General features: G+C 39.2%; 1 protein-coding gene across 3 annotated transcripts in view; it reads left to right on the top strand.

Annotated features, from left to right (window-relative positions):
* Positions 1-9,379: 9,379 nt before the first annotated feature.
* The window catches only part of HSD17B3 (hydroxysteroid 17-beta dehydrogenase 3), a 48,602-nt gene continuing 42,554 nt past the window's right edge, over positions 9,380-15,427 (top strand). For all 3 annotated transcript variants that reach the window (XM_042964813.1, XM_042964812.1, XM_007089011.2), the window contains exons 1-2: positions 9,380-9,765; positions 12,805-12,851. In XM_042964813.1, coding sequence (XP_042820747.1) covers positions 9,612-9,765; positions 12,805-12,851 — 201 coding nt within the window. In that variant the 5' untranslated portion in view covers positions 9,380-9,611. The remainder of the gene's footprint in view (positions 9,766-12,804; positions 12,852-15,427) is intronic.

The raw sequence follows: 15,427 nt of genomic DNA, 5'->3' as shown, positions 1-15,427 counted from the left end.
TCTCAGATTTTCTAAACCTTATCACTTTTAAGAAATTCACCCTCAGGGAGCTAATTTTTACATAATTGTTTGTTCTCTGTGTTTCTTCAGGAAAACTTGTTCTCCATTTCTGGATGATCTGCATCCGTAGAAAACATCAGCTTTGCCCTCTTCGACTCTGAAAACTTGGCCACAAAGTCAAATTCCCTTCAGGTCTCTCTAGTGCGAAACTTCCTGTAATCCTTTTCCCTAACACATACCACAGATCACTTACACAGATGTTTTGGAGAGAAGACCAGGCCCTTACAAACATCCTACAAAGAGCCTTCTTTGGAACTTCTTCACACCTGTTTCCTCCTCTAAATTGCCTCAGCTTCTGGTTCCCCTTTGCTCTCTCCTAAATACCTTATCACATTGTAGGCAAACTCTTGTGTCCTCTATTATGTATTGGGATAGATAAAACACCCAAATAAACATTTGAATAGCGGGGTGATTATGAATGAATACCTTTCTATCTTTTCCTTTTTCATCCTGTTTTTCTCATTTCCTCATTTCATGGGCTTCCAGTTAAGGTCTGTACTTGGTCTCTGAGACTTTGCGATTTTCCCTTTACCTGTACAAGTGTATATCACATCTTCGTCAAAAAGTTCTTCATGGCACCCACACCAGTGAAAGTTCATTTTTCCTTTCTCATTCAATAGTAAATATTTATTGACTACCTACTATGTTCCAGGCACTGTTCTGACAAAACAGATAAAGTCTCATTCCAATGGAGCATCAGCAGGAGGCCAAGAATAAGTAAATAAATAAAACAATAAATAATATACTCAGAAGGAAAAAGAAGCAGAGTCATGGGAAAGAGTGATGGGAGGTGGGCTTGGCTTGGCCTGTTACCAAACCTTAGCAAAAATAGTTACTTGTTGTCTTCATATTTATCAAATGTCTAAGTCTATTACTCCTTTGGCAACAGATGTGGATGCACTGAATTTTTTTAATTTTTAAAAAATGTTTATTTATTTTTGAGAGAGCACGAGCAGGGAAGGGGCAGAGAGGAAGACAGAATCCGAAGCAGGCTCCAGGCTCCAAGCTGTCAGCACAGAGCCCAATGGGGGGACTCGAACTCACAAACTGCAAGATCATGACCTGAGCTGAAGTTGGATGCTTAGCTGACTGAGCCACCCAGACATCCCCAGGTGTGGATGTATTGAGATAACTGATCAACAACACCTGCTTTTGCCAACCAACCCTCAAGTGGGAGGAGTAATAATGTTCACCTCATGAAGATTAAACAAGATATGTAGTCCTTGTAAAGTACTTAATGCAGTGTCTGATACAAAAAGCATACTAAGGGGCGCCTGGGTGGCGCAGTCGGTTAAGCGTCCGACTTCAGCCAGGTCACGATCTCGCGCGGTCCGTGAGTTCGAGCCCCGCGTCGGGCTCTGGGCTGATGGCTCGGAGCCTGGAGCCTGTTTCCGATTCTGTGTCTCCCTCTCTCTCTGCCCCTCCCCCGTTCATGCTCTGTCTCTCTCTGTCCCAAAAATAAATAAAAAACGTTGAAAAAAAATTAAAAAAAAAACAAAAACAAAAAAAACCAAAAAGCATACTAAATACAGGGTGGCCAGAAAAAATGGGAAGGAGAGGGGAGCTGCCATTGGCAAAGTCCATCTCTTTTGCTCTACTTTTAGCTCACTCTTCACACTATTTGTGCTTTCTTCAGGCATCTCGTAGCTTTATGAGCAATTGACCCTTGCACTGAGAAGATGCTCCAGATAAAGATCTTAGCTGAAAGTGATATGATCAACAAATGGCACAGTTTGGAAGGAATGCAGGCTGAACTTGACAGTAGCTGGTATGTCTCACTTTTGTCCCTGGGGCTTCTCTTTACCCACAGAAATTCATTTGGTCACCTGACACACAGGCAAACCTGGAATTGAGGGAGGTAATAGTCCACAGGGCAACCTTGATCAATGGGCATGAGGGCCAATACATAAACACACTTTGCTTCTGTACTTAGGGCAGAAGGGGCTGCAGTGCATTCTATGGCTTCTCAGAGCCTTTCCAGGATGGAAACTTAGCAGTGACCAGCTGAAGGGACACATCTTTCCATCTTTCCCTGTTATTAATCTCCTGGTCCCAACCTAAGTCTTGCTCATTGGAATCACTTTCCAAAATAATTACCTTCATAAGGCCTTTATATCAGGAAAAACTCAAACTAAGATGGTCTCACTATTTATATGCTGGTCTTTCCTTTTAGATTCTATCTCCCAATATTTATATATAAATTATATATATTCATATTCATATATATATATATATGAAACTATCTATAGTCTCTTTGCTTCTTCATAGCTCCTACAAGTTTTTTTAATTTGAGTATAGTTGACACACATGCTACATTAGTTTCAAGTGTAAAACATAGTGATTTTATAACTCTATACTGCATGCTATGTTCACAAGTGTAGTAGCTACCATCTGCCACCCTACAAAACTATTATAGTACCATTGACTACGTTCCCTCTGTTGTGCCTTTTATACGTATGATTTATTCATTCTGTGACTGGAAGCCTGTGTCTCCCACTCCCCTTCACCCATTTTGCCCATCCCCCCACCCCTCTCCCCTCTGGCAGCCATCAGTTTGTTGTCTGTATTTATGGGTCTGTTTCTGCTTTTTGTTGGTTTACTCATTTGTTTTGTTTTTTAGATTCCACATATAAGTGAAATAATACAGTATTTGTCTTTCTCTGTCTGATTTATTTCACTTAGCATACTCTCTAGTCCATATTGTCCCAAATGGCAAAATCTCATCCTTTTTTAAAAAAAAAATTTAATGTTTATTTTATTTTTGAGAGAGAGAGACAGTGTGAGTGGGAGAGGGGCAGAGAGAGAGGGAGACTCTGAAGCAGGCTCCAGGCTCCAAGTTATCAGCACAGAGCCTGATGTGGGGCTCGAACTCATGAACTGCGAGATCATGACCTGAGCTGAAGTCAGTTGCTTAACTGACTGAGCCACCCAGGTAGCACAAGATCTCATTCTTTTTTTTTTTTTTTTTTTAATTTTTTTTTAATGTCTATTTATTTTTGAGACAGAGAGAGACAGAGCATGAACGGGGGAGGGGCAGAGAGAGAGGGAGACACAGAATCTGAAACAGGCTCCAGGCTCTGAGCTGTCAGCACAGAGCCCGACGCGGGGCTCGAACTCACGGACCGTGAGATCATGACCTGAGCTGAAGTCAGCCGCTTAACCGACTGAGCCACCCAGGCGCCCCAGATCTCATTCTTTTTTATGGCTGTGTATTATTCCACCGTGTGTGTGTGTGTGTGTGTGTGGCATCTTCTTTATACATTCATTTATTGATGAACACAGGTTTCTTCCATATCTTGGCTATTTTAAAGAAGGCTGCAATAAACATAAGGGTGCATGTATCTTTTTGAATTAGTGTTTTTTTTGGGGGGAGGGTAAATACCTAATGAAATTATTGGATCATATGGTAATTCTATATTTAATTTTTTGAGGGTCTTCCATACTGTCTTCCATAGTGGTTGTACCAATTTATATTCCCACCAATGGAACATGAGGATTCCTTTTTCTCCACATCCTTGCCAACATATGTTATTTCCTCTCTGTTTGATTTTAACCATTCTGACAGGTGTGAGCTGATATCTTATTGTGGTTTTGATTTGCATTTCCCTGATGATTAGTGATGTTGAGCATCTTTTCACATGTCTGTTGGCCATTTGTATGTCTTCTTTGGAAAAATGTTTATTCGGGTCCTCTGCCCATTTTTAAATTGGATTATTTGTTTTTTTGGTGTTGAGTTATATAAGTTCTTTATATTATTTGGATATTAACCTCTTTTGGATATATCATTTTCAAATATCTTCTCTCATTCATTAGGCTGCCTTTTCATTTTGTTGATGGTTTCCTTTGGTGTGCAAAAGCTTTTTATTTTGGTGTAGTCCAAATAGTTTATTGCTTTTGTTTCTCTACCTGAGTAAACATATCCAGAAAATGTTGCTACAGCTGCTGTCCAAAAGATGACTGCCTATGTTTCCTTCTAGGAGTTTTATGGTTTCAGGTCTCACATTTAGATGTCACATTTAGGTATTTTTGTATGTGGTGTAAGAAAATAGTCTAGTCTCATTCTTTTGCATGTAGCTATTCAGTTTTACCAACACCATTTATTGAAGAGACTATCTTTCCCCATTGCATATTCTTGCCTCCTTTGTCATAGTCTAATTGACCATATAAGCGTTGGTTTATTTCTGGCCTCTCTGTTTTCTTCCATTGATCTATGTTCCAGTATCACATTGTTTCGATTACTACAGCTTTGTAGTATAGTTTGGAGTCTGAAATTGTGATAACTTCAGTTTTGTTCTTCTTTCTCAAGATTGTCTTGGCTATTCAGGTTCTTTTGTGATTCCACACAAATTTTAGTTTTATTTGTTCTGGTTCTGTGAAAAATGCTGCAGGTATTAATCAGTAGATTAATTTGGGTAGTATGGACATTTTAACTCAAGGTAGGAAGTTTCAGTCATCAGATTAGCACACAGTTTCTCTGCCAAGGACCTTTTAGACTTCTCTTTCAGTATATGTTTGGCTCCAGCTTAGCCAAGCTGATGATAACTGTTTCTGTACATGTAAACAAAATCCAGGGATCACATCACTTATTACCAAATTTCTCTTTGATTAACAAAGTCTACATTTCCACCTCTATAGCTGGTAGAGACAAGGTCTTAAATTTTTTCAAGTTGGAATACTGTCATTTGGAGGGTTACAATGAACTGTCATTTGAAGGTTGTATTTTAGGGTGCAGACTGTTCTTTAATTCCAGAAGCAACATTTTGATGAATCTTTTGGTAATGCTAATGCATCTACCACTTCTGACTCCCATTAAATTCATATATGTATGTATGTATGTATGTATGTATGTGTGTATATATATATATATATATATATATATATATATGCAAATGCTTCAGACTGAGATGTTAAATATTCTGTTTTGGAATAAAAATTGAATATAGCTAGCTGAATTATTGGTCTACAGCATTATTTTTTCCCCCTTAAATGTAGATTTAAGCTGTTTTATAATGAAATGTTTTTATTTGCCCTTGGGAAGAAGCAGAGAGACAACAGCCTGGATAAGCAACAGGATGGCAAGGAGTGACCAGCAGAAGAGGAGCATTGTCCTGACCCAGAGACTATAGAATTGCCTGGCTGGAAGGAGATGATTTGGGGAAGAGTTTCTTTAGTGGTACCCAAATATTACTTGAGGAGGAAAAACCTAATAAAATACTGAACTCCTAGAGCCAAAGCATAAGAGACTCTTAAAAACTGAGAACAAACTGAGGGTTGATGGGGGGTGGGAGGGAGGGGTGATGGGTATAGAGGAGGGCACCTTTTGGGATGAGCACTGGGTGTTGTATGGAAACCAATTTGACAATAAATTTCATATATTGAAAAAAAATAAAATAAAATACTGAACTCCTTGATGGCAGTAGAATAGAGACTTAGACTATGTTATTTAGGCATTTATAACTTCTGAAGGTCAGAGAAGGTGGGAACATTTTGATTATACATGATTCTTGCACATCTCTCTCCTCAACCCCTTTCTTACTTTCTTTTTAAAAAGGTTTAAGTTATTTAAACTAAACAAAAACAAAAACACTTTATCCATCTCTTCCATCCCTCAACCCCTACTTCTGGCAGCCATCAATCTGTTCTTTACATCTATGGGCTTAGTATGTATATATAGGTATATATTTCACATATTATTATTCAATTATTAATACATTATTTATATATAAATTATAAACATGTATTTATATTCACACATGTAAGAGAGATATTACAGTATTTGTCTTTTGTTTTCTGACTTATTTCATTTAGCATAATACTCTTGAGATCCACCCATTCATATAGTTATTGTATTTGTGACTAAATACCTGTGACTGCTTTTGAACCACGATGGCCAGGGTCTTTGTTTGCAACAGAGACCCTTCAGCCCACTAACCCTAAAATCTTTACTATCTATCCTCTTAAAGAAACAGTTTGCTGTCCTTGCTCTAGTTCTAATAGTTTAGAGGAAATATAGGGGACAGAGGAACATGTTTAAGTGACACCATAGAGAGTAATCAGCAAAATTCAAAATGTGAAATAATCTATGAAATAAAACAAATTAATTTCTTTAACAAGTAAATGCTAGTAAAATAATTAAAAAATTGTTGTTAATGTTTATTCTTGAGAGAGAGGGAGAGAGACAGAGACAGAGACAGAGTCAGAGTGTGAGGAGGGGAGGAGCAGAAAGAGAGGGAGACACAGAATCTGAAGCAGGCTCCAGGCTCTGAGCTGTCAGCACAGAGCCATGGGGCTCAAACCCACAAACTGGGGAAACATGACCTGAGCCGAAGTCAGACCCTTAACCAACTGAGCCACCAGGTGCCCCAAGAATTTAAAAAAAATTTTTTTAAATTTTTTCTCAAATAATAATTTTTCTTTTTCTTATTTTTCTTATTTTCTCAAATAATAATTTCAAAAAATAATTTTCTCAAAAAAATTTATTTTTGAGACAGAGAGAGAGAGAGCATGAACAGGGGAGGGTCAGAGAAAGAGGGAGACACAGAATCTGAAACAGGCTCCAGGCTCTGAGCTGTCAGCACAGAGCCTGACGCGGGGCTCGAGCCCACAGACCGTGAGATCATGACCTGAGCCAAAGTCGGATGCTTAACCAACTGAGCCTCCCAGGTGCCCCACCCCAAGAATTTTTTAAGAAGAGTGGGAGAGAGTACCTGTAGGAAACACATCAACTTAATGTAAAGTGTAGGCCTTTAAGAAAAATCCTGATTCAAAAGTCAACTTAAAAATATGAATGACCAATCAGAGATGTCTAAGTATTGACTGAATATTTGATAGTGCCAGAGAATTACTATTAATTGTTCAGTTGTAACAACAATATTGCTTTTATGTTATTCTTTTAAAAATTTTTTTTAATGTTTATTTATTATTGAGAGACAGAGCATGAGCATGGGAGGGGCAGAGACAGGGGGAGACACAGAATTCAAAGCAAGCTTCAGGCTCTGAGCTGTCAGCACAGAGCCTGACGCAGGGCTCAAACTCACAAACCACAAGATCATGACCTGAGCTGAAGTCAGATGCTTAACCGACTGAGCCACCCAGGCACCCCAGCTTTTATGTTATTCTTTTAAAGAGTCCTTGCTGTCATGGAGTGAGGAGGGTAAGGAAAGTGGGTATATACAAACTAACAATGGCCAATGAAATGACAGTTAATTTCTGGTACACAAAGCACAGTAAATTAAGGGCATTTATTTAATATGCTATAGTTTCTTATGTTACATTATAGTTACTCATAAAGTATGGGTAAATGGGAGTTCATTAAGTTAGTCTCCTACTTTTGTATGTTTTTGATATTTGTCTTAATATAAACTTTTACGATTGCAAGAATTTTAGGAGCAATTATAAAAAATTATTGAGCAACATTAAGAAGGACAATAAGAAGACCTAAAAGGAGACATAGACCATGTTTATAGTTGAAAGACTCAATATTGCAAAAATGTCAATTCTTCCTAAATTGAGTCACAGTAGGGCTCACTTCAGTGAGTTCTACAGCACCCTCACATTTGTCAATATCTCCATGGGGATTTCCAGTCTCAGGCAGCAATTCCCTGCCAACCAGTCTTATCCTCCTGACTGTGAAGGGCTGTCTCAGGCAACCCAGAGAACTTCTTCACCATCCAGTTGGCTGCAATCACACTCTTTCTGGTGAGGTCTGAAACCCAGCCTTGGGTTCACATTTGTTTGTTTCTTAGATACTTTCCTTTAGCCCTAGACTCCTTTGAGTTCTTTTATGTGACCTTTTAGTAGCTAATTCCCTATAAATAGTTAATAATTTAATAGTCCCTGTTCAAACTGCTGTGTGGTTTGTGTCTTCTGAGTGGATCTGACCAATATACTAGTAGAATTGAAGTTGTACATATATATAACATGTGGGACCCAGAAATCATGTGTGTGAGTGTGCGTGTGTGCATATGACAAAGAGAGACAGAGACAGAGACAGGGAGGAACTTCCACATGTATAATAACGTAGATACACAAGAATATCAACAGCAGTGTTGTTCAGCATAATCTAAAACTGAAAACAAATCCAGTCTTCGTCAATAGGAGACAGACTGGCTGCGGTATGTGAGAGAAAGAGGAGTCAAGGATATCTCCAAGATTTCTAATCTGAATAGCTGGAAGATGAGAATTACCATTCTCTGAGATAGGAAAGTCTGAAAAAGGAGCAGTTTTCACATTTGGAGATAATCTTAGAAGCCAGTTTTATATACATTAAATTTGAGATGCCTTTTAGGCATTCAAATGAAGGTGTTAAGTAGGCAGTTAGATATGCAAGTCTGGATGACCAGCCTGGGTTACCATTGAAATTATACGTTTGGAGGTCCTCAACATAGAGTTCTTAAAGTCCTTAAAGTCAAGCAATTGACTTAAAGTGCTGACTTAAAAGTCAGGTAATGTCACCAAATGAGTGAGCATGGATAGGAAAGAGAAGAGGGTCAAGGTCTGAGCTTTGGGACAGTCTTCTTGGATGGCTGCCATTGTCTCCTCACACCCCCTGCTTTGGTTGTCTTTCTCACCCTCCATTCCCACCCTCAAAAGGTCATGATCTGTTAGCATCCAGACTGACCTTCCAAAAGCATGATTCAAGTTATATGACTCTATTGCCTGAGCCTCTTCAGTTGGCTTCCTGTTGCTTATAGACTAAAGTCCAAACTCCTCACCTAGAGGATCTGGCTCCTCCCCAGGCCTCCACCTTACTTAACTCTTTCTCTGCTCTCTACAGACCATTCCTTCTGCTATGTAGTGTTATTTATTCCTCAAATACATGGATCTCTCTCGGGGCATTTGTGCTAGCTGTTCCTTCAGCCTGGATGGGGAACCTCATCTTCATAGGGCTAGCTCTGTCTCTTAATTCAAATTTCAGCTCTAAATGCTGCTTCTCCATAGGATCCCTTCCTGAACACACTCTCTAAAGTAATTGTCCACTAGTTGCTTGAACAGGTCACTCAATAGCGCTTATTCATGGCACTGATATCTGACATTATCTTACTTATTTGCATATTGTCTGTCTCCCTTACTAGAATCTCAGCTCCCCCACGACAGTGACATGGTCTTGTTTATTATTATGTATTCCCAATACCTTGAACAGCAATGCTACCTGGTAGGCAGTCAGTAAATATTTGTTGAATAAATAAATGCATGACTTCCAGGATTCTGTATCCTTCTTAGCATGCATTTTTAGCTTCCAAATTCCAGGAGAGAACCTGGGCGGCCATTTTTCTTTGGGCTTTATCTTTCTTCATGTCCTTTTGCTTTTTCACCAGCTCCCCCATGGTCACAAAAGCCCAACAATGCTGTCAAAAATATTAGAAAGAATACTTTATTCCAAAGCCTGTGAATCAGAGGATTGTGTAAAGAAGTTACTCTAATCTAAGTGTCTCCACACAGTGGAATGCAGCTGGTAACTCCAAAGGGTGACTGACACGCCTCCGGAGCAGCCACGCCCTCGGAGGGCTGTGGAGGGGCCAGGCCAGGTCTGAAGCTGGTCCAGTGCAGTCATGGGGGTAGCTCTGGAGCAGTTCTTCATTTTTGTAGGGCTGCTGGCGTGCCTGGCGTACCTGGTGAAGTGTGTGAGATTCTCCAAATGTATTTTTCTGCACTTCTGGAAAGTTTTGCCAAGGTCTTTCTTGAAGTCAATGGGACAATGGGCAGGTAAAAACAGCTTTCCATCTCTTGTTTCTTGTTGTTCCTGCTTATTATTATCTACGTCTCAAAACATAAACTGCATCTTTTGCTTTTGAGAGCAAAGATATACTGCCTTTGAGTGACTTTTATTTGGGTGCCTGGAAAGCAGGAGTGAAATTGGAATTCCTTAAAAAACCAGATGTGGGGCATGAGGAGAATTAGCTGGAAGAATGCCACTCAATTCTTGCCTCTGTGCTTGCCCTCTCAACCTTACTAGTTGGTTGGCTCCTTTTTTGGAGTTTCTGGTGATATAAATAACAAATTTGACAGAAATTTCTGCATCCTTTTCTACAGATTTTTGAAGGCCTTGGGTACTGCCACTTTGTGGAAGGGTGTTTCAAAATCGGAAATACAAATAATTTTAATTCACTTTATTTAAAAACATTTCTCTGAACCTTTTCATGAAGTGAAGGTATTACAAAATCAAAGTAACAAAGATCCCTATAGGGACACATTTTTGAGATGGTTAGATATGGAATCTGGGTCTGGTTTGTGTCCCAAATAGATTAATCACTGCCTACTAATGGGATTTGCCTTCTGGGACTACCACGCAGACTTTCAGCCCCATGACTGGGCTTAAGGTGAAAAGCAGGAGGCATGGTTTCAGCATCTCCTTGAATGAAGTGCTAAGGTTACATGAAGAAATCCAAGAAATCTAGTGACTTAAAAAAAAAAAAGAATTTAAGCAGCTTTAAAAGTACCATGCTAGGCTAAATAGGAGAGATTACAAACAACCTTATAGGGCTGCCAGATAAAATATAGGATACTGAGTTAAATTTGAATTTCAGATAAACAAGGAATAATTTTTTAGTATATGACATCGCAAATATTATGTGGGACATACATATACTAAAAAATTACTTTTTGTTTACCTGAAATTTAAATTTAGCTGGGCATGCTGTATCTTTATTTGCTAAAGCTGACAACCATACAACCTAAGCAACACAGATAAAAACATTACCATATGAAAATTGTTTGGAATTAAAAATGGGTTTTTAACTGTTGCATGTTATATTTGAAATGTGTGTTTGTGTGTGTGTTGGTGAACACTCCTTCGCTCTTGGGGCAGTATGCTATCTCCAGAGAACTTGCTAAATAGCTTGAACTTGAGTGTTCTGGATCCAAACGTCCTACTTCACACAGATTCCCAATGCCCACGCGCTTGGCAGGTGGATGGGGGTAGGGTGGTGCTTAGAACTCTGCACAATGGCTGCCCGTCAATGCAGGGCCAAGCCCTTCTGAGAATACACACTCCAAAAAAAGTTCACATGGGGTCAGAGACCAGAGTAGTTGTTGGTTCACATTGAAAAAAACCATAATCTTGGGGTGCCTGGATGGCTCAGTCAGTTATGCGTCCCTCAGGTCATGGTCTTATGATTTCGTGAGTTCGAGCCCCACATCGGGCTCTGCTCACTGACCCTGTCAGTGACCCTCTGCTCACTGACCCTCTCTCTCTCTCTGCCTCTCTGCCACTTGCACTCTCTCTGTCTCTCTCAAAATAAATAAACTTAAAAAACTCATAATCTTAATCTGTCCTTTGAGTCAATATTGAATAGAGTTATCACTAGCAAGAGTAAAATGTCCTTGGGCATAGGCAGATATCTGGGAGAGAAGACAGAACAAGAGCAAGAAGGGGAATGAGAAGAAAATCCAATGACTAAAGACCAAAAATTTCAACTCTTCAGAACTCTGTGACTGATTAGAAAATTATGTCACTGGTGTATCTTTATAGACTTGTGGCCCCAAATTCAGATAGGCAGGTTTCACACCCTGTTGTCATCATTTTTAGCAACGTGACCTTGACTGAGTTACTTTCTCTCAGCTTTCTCCTCTATCAACTGAGGAAAATAATGGTCCCTGCATTATGAGTTTGTTTTGAATATTAAATGAGATGATTTAAGTGTTTTAGTGTTTTAGTGTTTTAGTGTTTTAGCTAAACACTTGCAAACACTTGCAACACTTGCAACAGTGCATGGCACTTGCAACAGTGCATGGCAGAAAGTAAGCCCTCACTAGAGACCAGCCATTTATTGATGTTATTATCTTAACTATAGTACAGACCTTGTATTGGGTGATTTTGAAGATTCCCAAAACGGTGAGGAAGGGGAAGCAGAAGTTCACCCTGAGCATAGCACCTGTACCAAGAGGAGCAGGTAATATGCATGGATTCACCTTAAAGTACCCAAGTGAGCAGATTAAACCATTAGCAGTTATGAAAAGGAGCATGCACTGCCAATGTGTTTCTGGAAGCTTGTACAGCTTGGCTGGTCCTTACTTTTCAATAAACTAAATGTATCTTCTCTTCATACTTTTGGAAAGCATACCCTTCGATTGTTGTGCAAAGGTGAATTGCAGATATGCATATACTGAACAGTTTGAAATCGTGACATGCACTCGACTGAGGTTTACCCTAGAGCTTAGTCATGAAGTAAGTGTGTAATGTTGAACATAAAAGGACTAGAAGGTCCATCTGATTGTTATATGTTAATCAATAGATACAGGGAATGCAGAGTCTTCAGGTCTCTTTATGTCATCACATCCTCTTTTTGCATTTCTGTGTTTTTCTTTGTTCAGTTTCTTATCTCCCATGGGCTTTGAGTACTGTTCTCCTGTGGGGGGTGGGATGGGAAGAGGGAAGAACTCCACTTTTAGGAAGAACCTTGAAATGTCTTACAGTGATAGTTGGGTGTGTGGGTAGAGAGATAATAGGGCACACTGTTCGGGGTCTGAGCGAAATGTTCCCTGGCTGAGGTTCTTTGTTTCGTTTTGGAGGGTGTCTTCCACAGCCTCACCAACCCCTCCAAGAAAAAAAAGCTTCATTTTGAACGTTTAGTGAGGGGAGTCGGGGCTGGAAGCTCCAGAGCTGAGTGGAGTAGTGCTGTAGAGTGAAAGGGCGCTGCTTTGAAATACTGTGCTTAGGCAGTAAGCCTGCAAAAAAAGTAGCCAGTGAGAGAGAGCATTTTAAAGATTAATTCTGCCCTTTAAGACCATTTCTTCTTTTTGCAGTGATCACTGGAGCGGGAGATGGGATTGGGAAAGCTTATTCATTTGAGGTAAGTTGTGTTCCTGGAGAATTTCCCCTTCCCTTGAGTTGAACATATCATGATAACGTGACCCCCTCACCCCAAACTCTAGTTTTCTGCTTACAAAAGCAATAGACATTCATTTATGAAGGAAAATATTTTTGATAAAAAAGAAAATTTAAAAATCATAATCTCACCCTCTGGATACCTTTTTTAAAAACACTATGATACTCAGTGGTACCAGTATCACCCCTTAGGAGTTGTTTTAGGAATTCATGGGGGCATTGTTGTTTTCTAGTGTAATTGTACCATAAGAATTTATATACCCAAATACAATTAAAACTATGAACTACTTTCCTATTACTTATCCTTATGTTGTAGCTGGGGCATATATTGATTTTTAAAAAATTATTTGTGTAGGAAGGACATATTATCTATAACTTTCATTTCCAGAAGATTAATGGGCATTATAAAATATTATACAAAGAGAGGATCCGTTAGGGCTGAGAGTCACTGGAATATGATTAGTGTCTCTGAGTATTTCCTTTCAGGCTTCTTGTTTACCTGCAGATAGACAGATATAGGGGTAGTTATACTTTTAAAAAATGTACTTACAGCATATGTTGTCATTGTTGTTATGATTATTATTCTTACAAATTCCACATTTTTATTAATGAAATATTGTTTTCTGGAATTCCTATTATTTTATTTCTTCGTCATGACTATTACACTGACCCCTAGAACCATGTAAAATACAACGGAAGAAACAGAAAGAATCCTGGAAATTATGAGGATGAAAAAAACCAATAACATCTTAAAAATATAACAAAAGCACTCAGTTACAAAAACCACATTCAACAACAGTGCAGTACGCATGTGTCTTCTGGTCCCCAAAGGCCTGTGTCCTGATAGACGCCTAACCATCTTGTGTGAAATGGACAGCACAACGTGTATCAGAGGCACTTGATAGAAACTTTTAAAATGTCAACAAACCTAAATCATGCCAGTTGAAAAAGCTTCTAGCACTCTTTCAGGTCTGTCCCCTATCCTCCAATGATCATCTCTTTGGTACTGACATTCTGCTTCAACTCTGTTTTTTGAGCTAAAGGGTTCTTTGCTCTTATCCTAATTTGTACATAGCAACTTTCTGATGATCGGTAGTGCCCAACACTCAGTAGGTGGGTGGTCATATTTGAGTGTGGAGTTTGGGGAGACCGATCAGCCACCACTTTCCAAAGCCTTGTGTCTTCCTTACCCAAAAATCAGAAGGAAAGCTTTTCTAGCTATTTGCATTAGAACTATATCACCTGTTATATAACTACTGCCTACCTTCGACCAGGTTTCTGGAAAGGGCCTAATCCCTCATCCAAAAGATCCATGGCCTTACCTCTCAGTTTTCTGGATTGCTTTGAAATCCAGGTGCTTTCTTCATGATTTTCCAGATTCTTTCCTGAAATTCATGCTGACCTAATGGTCTCCTTGATGTCTTAAGACTCAGATACCTTTCTTTCGACTTAGAGGAGACCATGTCCTCCTTAGCCATTTGTTTCTTTACTGTTTCCAAAAACAATGGCCTGGAGGTCAGGAGCTGTGGGTTCCTGTCTTCAATGTGGCACTAACTGGAGATTTTGGACAAGTTGCCCATCCTTTCTGGGCTTTTGTGTCTTTACTAGCACAAAAGATACCTCTGAAGTTCTAAATTGTTTCTGTTACATACTAATTCTTGCTTTTCTCTTTCTTGTAGAGTCTTTTTCTTTGTTTCCTTTTGTTCTTTTCCTAAGTCTGTGTTAAACAATTTTCTGGGATCCCTACTTCTCCTTCATTCAGGCTTTTTGCCTTCCAGAGAGGCTGTTCATGTCTTCCTGCTAAAATTCTCCAAGGAAAGCAGTTCAGAGTCCAGGATGCTGCAGACTGACCACAAGGGTTAAGAGCCCAAGACATTTGTGTGTTCAAATGCTACTCCATATGCTTACTGCAGAATTTCCACATTAATAAACTGGAGGTGGTGGTAATTCCACTGGGGCTTTTGGAAAGGTTTAATGGGATAAGGTGAACAAAATGCTTTGCCTAGAGTAAGCTCTCTAATGTTAGCCATTATATTATTAGATGTTTAAACTGTTACTCCTTTCCCATGTATTACTTTTTCTTTTGTACTTATCCATAGCTTTACTCTTTCCATTGTCCTTTCATTCCCCTTGGTGTTCCAAGATTCTTTCTTTGGTCATTTCCTTTCTGTTTAGAGAACTACGTTTAGCTATTCTTTTAGGGTAGGTCTCTTTGTTTTCCTTTATCAGAGAATGTCTTGATTTCCCCTTCATTCCTGAAGGATAATTTTGCTGGGTATAGGATTTAGGATTGATAGTCCTTTGCTTTCAGCACTCGAAAAATATTGTGCCACTTCCTTCTTGCCTATCTGGTTTCTGGTGAATGAATGTAATTTGAATTGTTTTTTCCCCATAAGTAAGGTTTGCTCACTCACTGTTCTCAAGATTTTTTCCCTTGTCTTTAGTTTTCAGAAGTTTAGTTATGATGTTTCTTGGAGTGGATTTCTTTGCATTTATTTTGCTTGAGGTTCTCTCAGACTCTTGAATTCACTCACTATTTCT

Source organism: Panthera tigris, chromosome D4 (assembly GCF_018350195.1).
Source record: "Panthera tigris isolate Pti1 chromosome D4, P.tigris_Pti1_mat1.1, whole genome shotgun sequence".
Lineage (NCBI taxonomy): Eukaryota > Metazoa > Chordata > Mammalia > Carnivora > Felidae > Panthera > Panthera tigris.
The sequence above is the reverse complement of the archived record's forward strand: the minus strand, read 5'-3'. Positions and strand labels throughout refer to the sequence as shown.